Source organism: Polyodon spathula, chromosome 8 (assembly GCF_017654505.1).
Source record: "Polyodon spathula isolate WHYD16114869_AA chromosome 8, ASM1765450v1, whole genome shotgun sequence".
NCBI lineage: Eukaryota > Metazoa > Chordata > Actinopteri > Acipenseriformes > Polyodontidae > Polyodon > Polyodon spathula.
This window is the reverse complement of record NC_054541.1, coordinates 20,621,360-20,630,236: the sequence shown is the minus strand read 5'-3', so window position 1 is coordinate 20,630,236 and position 8,877 is coordinate 20,621,360. Positions and strand designations below refer to the sequence as shown.

General features: G+C 37.7%; 1 protein-coding gene across 1 annotated transcript in view; it reads left to right on the top strand.

The window, feature by feature from the left end:
* The first annotated feature begins 4,300 nt into the window (after window positions 1-4,300).
* The window catches only part of LOC121319577 (fibulin-1-like), a 48,335-nt gene continuing 43,758 nt past the window's right edge, over window positions 4,301-8,877 (top strand). The window contains exon 1 of the mRNA XM_041257155.1: window positions 4,301-4,492. Coding sequence (XP_041113089.1) covers window positions 4,438-4,492 — 55 coding nt within the window. The 5' untranslated portion in view covers window positions 4,301-4,437. The remainder of the gene's footprint in view (window positions 4,493-8,877) is intronic.

The following is an 8,877-nucleotide window of genomic DNA, read 5'->3' as shown; positions in this document are numbered from 1 at the left end:
AAGATTGAAAATACAGACTTCGGTATAATATAATAAATATTTACACTGCAATTACAGCCAGCATGCTTGTACACTAAGACGGTCTCCAACCAGAGATAACCACAATAAGCATTCCACAGCCCTGAGGCACAGCTGAGACAATCAGAAGGATCTACCAGACAGCTCTGTGAAATCCTCTTAAACCGGTTACCTGTATGAGCGGGTTTCAAGGAGAAAGCCTTTTAGGCTTGCAAGCTTTCAGTCTTTTTTTTTCAGTCAGTTTTCAGAAACTATGGGTAAATTAATCACAATCTCTGAGATAAAAACTATAAAACAACTACAGTAAGTAGACATTGACATCCTCTGGGAATTTAAAAGCTGACATAAGAGAGGGCTCCTGAGCTGCGAATCCAGCAAAGTCACTCCACGCGATGTGCCCTATAGCCTGGGGATCGCAGGTTCGAGTCCAGGCTATGTCACAGCCGACCATGACTGGGAGACTCCAGGGGGTGTCGCACAATTGGCCGAGCACTGCCCGGGTAGGGAGGGCTTAGGTCAGTAGGGGAATCCATGGCTCATCGTGCAGCAGTGACCTCTGTGGCCGATAGGGCACCTGTGTTTCTGCAGTGGATCCTCCAGATCTGTGTTATCCTCTGGCGCTATAGGTCTGGTGGCCTCACTGTGGATCCTGATGACAGATTGGCAGGAGGACGCATGCTCCAGTTTCCGTTCCCCGAGTCGGTGGGGGGGTTTGCAAGTGGTGAGCCGAGGATACAGATAATAATTAGGCACACTAAACTGGGGACAAAACCGGGGTAAAAAAAATTGGAGAAGACTAAAAAAAAAAAACTGACATAAGTATCATTTCTATCATTTCAGAAAATGTGAAAACCAAAGGCTGTTTAGTGCCTACTAAAAACTACCAAAATGTCCAGCCTTTCACATCTAAGATCATATATAGCTTATGGCAGGGCAAAAGCCCTGCTGGTATAAATAGTGTGTGTGGGAAATTAAGGTTGGGGCAGGGATGGGGTTAATTCTGTCCCTGCCAACAATCACAGGTGTGGCCACTCCACAAAGTGAACCCCAACCCTGCCAACCTTACATTCTCACACACACTATTTACACGAGCAGGGCTTTTGTCCTGCCACATAGCTCAAGAGCTATCTGTTGTAATGTTGACCTAATGCAGACATTTTTTGTATAGTCCTGTGGGTGAACAGAGGCAATTAAATGGATCATGATTTTCATAAATTGCATCCCTAATTAGCTTGATGGAAACATCCAAGACTGATTTAAGTTCAAGATCAAGATTTAAGTTCTTGAGATCACTGCTTCCTATTGTAAGCTTTCATTTGCTTTTTTAAAGCCCCCTAGTTATTGCCGTAAAACTCCCACTACTTGGAAAAGTGACACTAAAAGGCTTTTCTTATTAAGAGTAAGCTCTTTCCGGCTATGGTTTTAAACTGATCTGGTGGCTGCGCTGGCTTCAGCAGGACATGATGGTTTAGTCAATTGTACTACTGGATCAGGAGCTGGCTATACTTGTTCAACTATTTTTGTAAATCCTTTACTATTGAAAACTGACCCTCAATTATTTGTTCTGTGGTATCTTGCTCAATTTTTCACAATTCCCCAATGTACATGTCTTACATGTACGCAATTACCAGAAACGAGACCCTACTGATAACCAGTTTGTTTTCATTCCATATTACCTATTAAGTGTGGTTCGGGGGCAGAGCTAGGCCCCCTGAATCCTATCATCTCCTTTCATCAATTAAATCTACTCTATTTAACCATCAGTCACCCCGAAGTAGTTGTAGTGTGTTTTCTCATTGTAAACCTAAGCGGAGTGCAAGACTCACATATGATTATTCTAATCAGCAAAAGCAGCATTTAATATGGAGTGCTCACAGCAACTGTCTTCCTTGGATTCAATGTATTTTCAGAATTTCTTGTCCATATCAGAGCATTCCCCTGTAGCTTCAAACCAGGGTCAGATCAGCCCAACATTCTTCTCTCCGTCCGGCATCTCCATAAGATCTGAACAGGTACCTCCCAACTGGGATACTTTATCTCTACCTGCCGCCTAAGAAGCTAATCTCCACCGATCCAAGCGACTCCGGGCTCAGGATGCATCTCCAGAGCGACTGTACTGGAAGGACTGGTGCTCAACAAGATCATAAAGACCCTTCTCAAAAAATGGCAGTGCAATCCCAGCAAGGAGTAATCAAGAATTGCTTTTTTCTTCTTAACTGTAATTCCATCTTGGCTGAACCAGTTTTTCCACCCAATAAAGCTACCCAGCCACATTTGGTTGTTCAATGGCTCCAACCAGACAGCAGGCAGTCTGCGCCAGAGCAAAACATCCCCAGAGGCAGCACATCAAATCAGCAGGCAGCTGCTCCAGCTAGCAAAATTCAACAAGAGCACTCTCTGATATGTCAGGAAATAAAAGCATTCATGCAGCCACTCCTCTTTTCAAAAACCTTCATTCTGCTAATCAAGAACCAGAGTCCGTTCAATCTCTCATTGAAAAAGAAATCAAAAAAGGATTTATATTCGGCCCATTTTCAGCTCGCCCGTTTCCAATCTGCAGGATTAATCCTATTGGCATTGCCAGTCGAAAAATGTCAAGGTGGTTCTGATGAATCAGAACCACTGGTGTCAAGCACCAGCAGCACCAACTCGCTTATTCCTCACAATCAATTTTCTCTTCATTACATTACCATCTCAGACGCAATTCATGCAATTAAATTAGCAGGCCGCAGTTCATGGTTAGCTAAAGCAGATATATCAAACACATTTAAAGTAAGGCCAATCCAAAATGATGAACTACCTGGATCATATTTATCATTATCAGAAGCAACCAACCATTGGTGTAAATACATACTACTGTCTCTCATTGAGACTCAATAATAAGAAGCAAAGGTTTAAAGTGGCTGCATTTATTTATATTTCAGCAGATCAAAGAGGTACAATGACTTGCACAGAGGTAAAGCTAATTTCCAACAATCTTTATTGAAAACCAGGGCACCAAGTGAATATTTGGGCACAGAGCTAAGCTTAACATGCATGCTTTAACAACCATTACCAGACCTAAGAACAGCGCTCTGTACCTACTGCAGCAGTGCCTAATAGCAACCCAGCAAATTACAGCCCCATAGTGCACCATCAGAATTGCAAAATGGGCCCCCTGCAAGCAGATAAAGAGCCCTCTTTCAGCCCCATGAATTATTAGCACCTCTACATTTGCATATCTCCATAGATTATACAGATTAACATGAGGGTGGGGCTAAAACTGCTATACTCTTTTTAATGATACTGGAATGGTCATTTCGATGTGCTTATAAAAGTTAAAATGCTGCCTTATTATTTTGCTTTGACCATATAACAAATATTATAGCTAACCTAAAACTAAAACTCACACTATCAGACTTTGTAGTGCTAGAAAATACTTGCTATGACCCACAAAACTAACATTTTACCCCAAAACATTATGGCTTGGTCTTTATGAAAGATTCAAAATGGTGTTTTTTGGTACAATGTAAACTTTTACATCAACTGAGATGGCAATTTTGTCTTTTTCTACACAATGCAAGCAGTGGTGATATAGTGATGTTCTGTAAATTAAAATAATGTAACCCCCTCCCCTGTTTGGTAGTTGAAGATATTACATATACAACTGATACCATGGTTTTCTATTCGTTGTTCAAGAGGTTAACTTTTAGAATAAGTCATGTTCTGTTTTTAAACAATGATTGATTTGTTGTGAGTTTGTTCAACTGAACAAAACTCAATGTTTAAAAATTTAAATCACAAAATATAAAGTATTAACTTATCATGCGTAAAGCATCATCTAGAATTTCTATTTAACACAGTTCACTAATCCTTTTTGGTTCAGCATATGTATTCCTAAATTTAGAATGAGCAGTAGAATCCATTAAAACAGCGATCAAATATATATATATATATATATATATATATATATATATATATATATATATATATATATATATATATATATATATATATATATAAATATGCGACTAAAAATGCACAGTATACAGTGCTGTGCAGACCATGAATAAGAACGGTTCAATGGTGCATATACTGTATAAAATAACAATGTATTAATACGACAACAGTGATTGCCTTTTTTTATAAGGGACAAGAATGTTATATTATGTCAATTTAGGATTTACAAGAAATGTAAGGTTCTGTGACAGTTAAAAGAAATCTTACACCCACCCCCAACCCCCCGGGTGCCTCAGCCAAAAGGATAATTAGAATCAACTTGCGTGATAATCTACAGCGAGAACAGTTCTTCTGGTACTATTCTTAAGGGCGTGCTTTTGAAACCGCTTCTGCACAGACTAGAATTTGCTCTTTAAAAAACACCAGTAACATACGAAGAAACACCTTCTTTCTGGACAAGTTACTTTTCCGTTGTTTGCCATGGGACCCTCAAACTTGGTATCATTTGCTTTTTGTGGCATTCTCATTTTTCAAGGTAAGTGTGTCACTGTCAAATGCGCAGAAGTAGTACAGTTTACTGTAGTAACAGATCAGATACTAGCTACCTCTTATAGAGTTCGTTGCTTGCTTTCATGATTTTTAATATCTGGTTACAAAGTTGGAAAGCGGTGGGAAATCGCCATATTATATATATATTAATATATATATCTATAATATATAATATATATATATTATATATATTATATATATTGATTCAAAAAGAGTAACACTGTTTGCTTTAATTGTGGCGAAGCCAAATATTTGGGGCTAAGCATCAATATCCCGTGACAGTTTCTTATTACTATGATTTCATTAGACATGTTGCTTGTTAATCTTTGCTTGTCGCAGTAAAAAATAATTAAAATAAAAAATATGCGTTTTATAATGCGCTGTACGAAGTGATTTGGTCGGTTTAATCAAAACATATATAACTAACTACCTCCATAGCTATAGACAAAAGGTTTTGCACCACGCAGTATAATTAACTAATGTTGCTTCATAAAGACGAATGAAACCTGCTGAATAATGTTCACGTTAAACATATTTAATTACATAACGCTTTGTAGTTTTCCATGTTCTTAACGAAAAACCGACAAAAAAATAAAAAATAAATGTGACATTTCGAAATCTAACATGGAATACTGTACTACTGTTATGATGTCCTAGACTTATATCATTTTGTAGCTTCTTTGATTACATGATGTTAAATAAAAGATAAAAAGCATTTCATATAGTTTTATTTTTTAATTTTTTATTATGTCTCAATCATAAAGTTCTAGATGATGCAAACATTTTGTGCATAGCTGTACAGTGTATCGCCCCCTACAGCTATTTTTGAGGACATAAGTATATTAACACATAGTGGCATTTTAATATTTACAACAGAATGACATGAGGACAGACCACATTTGTGGATCACATTTGTGGAACAAGGGAACTGCTTGTATAAAATACTGGAAACTGGTGAACAGAAATCTCCAGAAGGCTGTTTTGAAAAGCAAGCAATTGTTGCATATTCAGAGGAACTGTCTACATTATTTTTAATTTGTATATTAAAACAGATCTCATGGCACTCGGATTAAAGCATGGGTGTTAAACCTGGTGGCTTCCTTCTTTCTGCCTCGTGGTACTGTCTTTGTCAGTGGCTACTCCGTGATGGTAAAGCCATATAAAGGACATTCTACAAATCTATGCTGTTTTCTTTGTACCAAAATGGTAAGAAACAACTTGCAGGTCCTCGTCCTGAAACAACAATGCTTTAGTAGAAGAAACATAAGAAGTGAGCAAGAGAAGGCTGTTTGGCCCCTCAGTGACCATCTGAGAGTTCTATCTTAGGAGCTGCTTGCATGGATTTTATGAACTTCAGTTTCGACCTGCTATTCTGCATGCTGAGGCCAATTTGTTTGTGTCATATTGTCACCTGTCACTGTCAAGTGTAATTTGACAGTGCGTATATATGTACTGCCTTCACCTCTAAAATCATATTGAACTTATGATCCATCTGTTGTACAGCCATGATGCAGACATTTCTGGTATAGTTCTGTGGGTGAACAGAGATTGATGGAACATACATTTCATTTAGCTTGTCTGCATATAACATGCCTTTTAAACCCAGAATAATTCTGGTCTCTCTTCTTTGCACTCTTTCTAGAGTAGCAATATCTTTTTTGTAGTGAGGTGACCAGAACTGAACACAACATTCTCAATTATGTCTTACTAATGCATTGTAAAATGTTAACATTACTTCCCTTGATTTAAATTCAACACTTTTCCAGGCATCTTGTTGGCTTTTTTGTAGCTTCCCCACATTGTCTAGATGAAGACATTTCTGAGTCAACATAAACTCCTAGGTCTTTTTCATAAATTCCTTCTTCAATTTCAGTATCTCCCATATGATATTTATAATGCATATTTTTATTTCCAGCATGCAGTACCTTACACTTTTCTCCATTAAATGCCATTTGCAATGTGTCTGCCCAGTTCTGAATGTTGTCTAGATCATGTTTTTGTGTCGTCTGCATGTTTAACAAGTTTGCTTACTATACCGGAATCTAAGTCATTAATGTAAATTATGAATAGCAGAGGACCTACAACTGATCCCTGTGGTACTCCACTGGTTACCTCACTCCATTTTGAGGTTTCTCCCCTAATCAGTACTTTTCTGTTTTCTACATGTTAACGACTCGCTAATCCAGGTGCGTGCATTTCCTTGAATCCCTACTGTGTTCAGTTTGAGAATTAATCTTTTATGTAGGACTTTGTCAAAAGCTTCCTGGAAATCTAAATAAATCATGTCATATGCTTTGCAATTATCCATTGTTGATGTTGCATCCTGAAAAAAATCAACCAGGTTAGTTAGACACGATCTCCCTGTGCTGACTGCCTCACAGGATACTAGAACTTCACCAGCAATGGCAACACAATGCATTTGGAACAAAAACATCATCTCTCATTAGCATAAGAACAGTATGGGTGCCAAAAGAAAGTTGAGGTTCAAGCCAGACAATTAAATTACTGGACATGTTTACCTTGTCCCACACTGTAGTGCAACTCTTGTGGAGAGAGCTTTTCAATGTTTAGAATGTCACCCTCAAGTGTGTGACAAATGGACTTTATTGACTTCCCAGGGAGAATGTTTGTTTTTTAAGGCTGCCTCCCCCTCCTATTCCCTGCTCAGACAGGCAATACTAAACCCACCATGCTGAGCCCTTCCCCCTCCTCTGGCATCACCTTTTCTCTTTAAAGATACATGCATCTTCACCCTTCCCAATGAAAGTTTTCCACACTAAAAGCCTAGCAGAGTGTAATAAAACACAGTGAAAGCGTGGTAAATCCAGATCTGTATGGCAAAGCATATTAAACGTGGCAAACCATGCCACACATATTTCTACATTAAGTTATTGGCTGTGTGTTTTGTGTTATAATTTCCTTTTATTTGTATGCAGGACATATGTTGTTAGCGTACTTACTAATATGGCTAATATTACTAATACTACTAATACAACTATTTGGATCATTAAAATCATTTCCTTGTGTTTCAATGTTATAAAAAACAACAGTCCTATTAATTCTCGTTGGATTATTGCTGTCTTCCGTCATGTGTAAAAAGCAAGGGGAGGTCCTTGTAGATGTACCATGGTTTAGATTAATGAATAGACTTATTTTTTTTACAGAAAAAGGTTTAATAACTTTTGGAAGCCTGATAATGTGCCACAGGCAGCCTGGCCTAGTCCCCTGTTTCATATAAACATGTTGTAAAATTTTAGTGTTTTATTATGTGTGTCTGAGTCAGATGTTTTTTTTTTTTTTAATGTTCTAATGGAGATGAATCTTGAAAATGATTTGGCAGTCTAAACTCTGTTTATTTAATATTCTTTTATCTGTTTATTGCCTCATTGTATTCATTCTTTATTATTTATTACTGTAATAGGTTCTTGGCATGCCTAAGTCAACAGCGTATTTGACCTTTGGGTCAGTCTCTGAACTGACTTGTGCAAGGTAGAATTTCTGTAATTAGATCAGTATAAAAATAATTTATTCTTTCTTGAAACAGTTTGATTTTTCATTGCAATTTTGTAACAAACTTATTGTTTTAATTGGGAATAAATTATCTTGTGCACTCCTAGTGGCAACTCTTTACTGCTCTACTGTATAAATTAAGGGTAAAGACAAGATTGAAACATTTACTATGGCACTAAACGTTCGGCTTGGGTTGAAAATGTGCATGGCAGTAGCCACAAAACAAATGTTGAGGGGCAAGGGTCATGCATCAGCGTGACCCAGGATGAAAATATATAGTGTGAAATTATTGTGTCCAGCCCCGGGACGAATCTCACCCCATAGATTGCAGATCAAGGCAAATGTGAATGCAGGCAGGGCTGAACTCAGGGCTGAGTCTCCCTGGGGCCGCCCCGTGCGACTGGGCCCGGGGTTGGATGGTGTAGTGTGAAAATGGTTTGACAAAATATGTTGCATAATTACATGCATTTCTCATACGTATGGTATAGTAAAATCCTTGTTTATATACTGGAGAAATTTAAAATGAATACAATCCTTAAATTACAAGATTATAACTGGCAGTACTTATACTGTATTTACTCCAATAGAGTTTTTTTTTTAAGTGTTAAGATAGTTTGTCAGTTATACCTTTTTTAAATGTATCACATTTTACAGTACCTCCATCATCCAGCACACAGTACATATACATGTAAATACTTGTGATAGGGGTGGCTTTGTGGGGACGTCAGGCCAGATGCAGGGATTTGGTGCAATGGTGCTTGCACTGTTTATTTAAACAAATAACAAATATAAAATAAAATGTTTTAACAGAAAAAAAGCACTTGCTCACAGAGCAAAATAAAGGTTTTAAATAAAACAAAT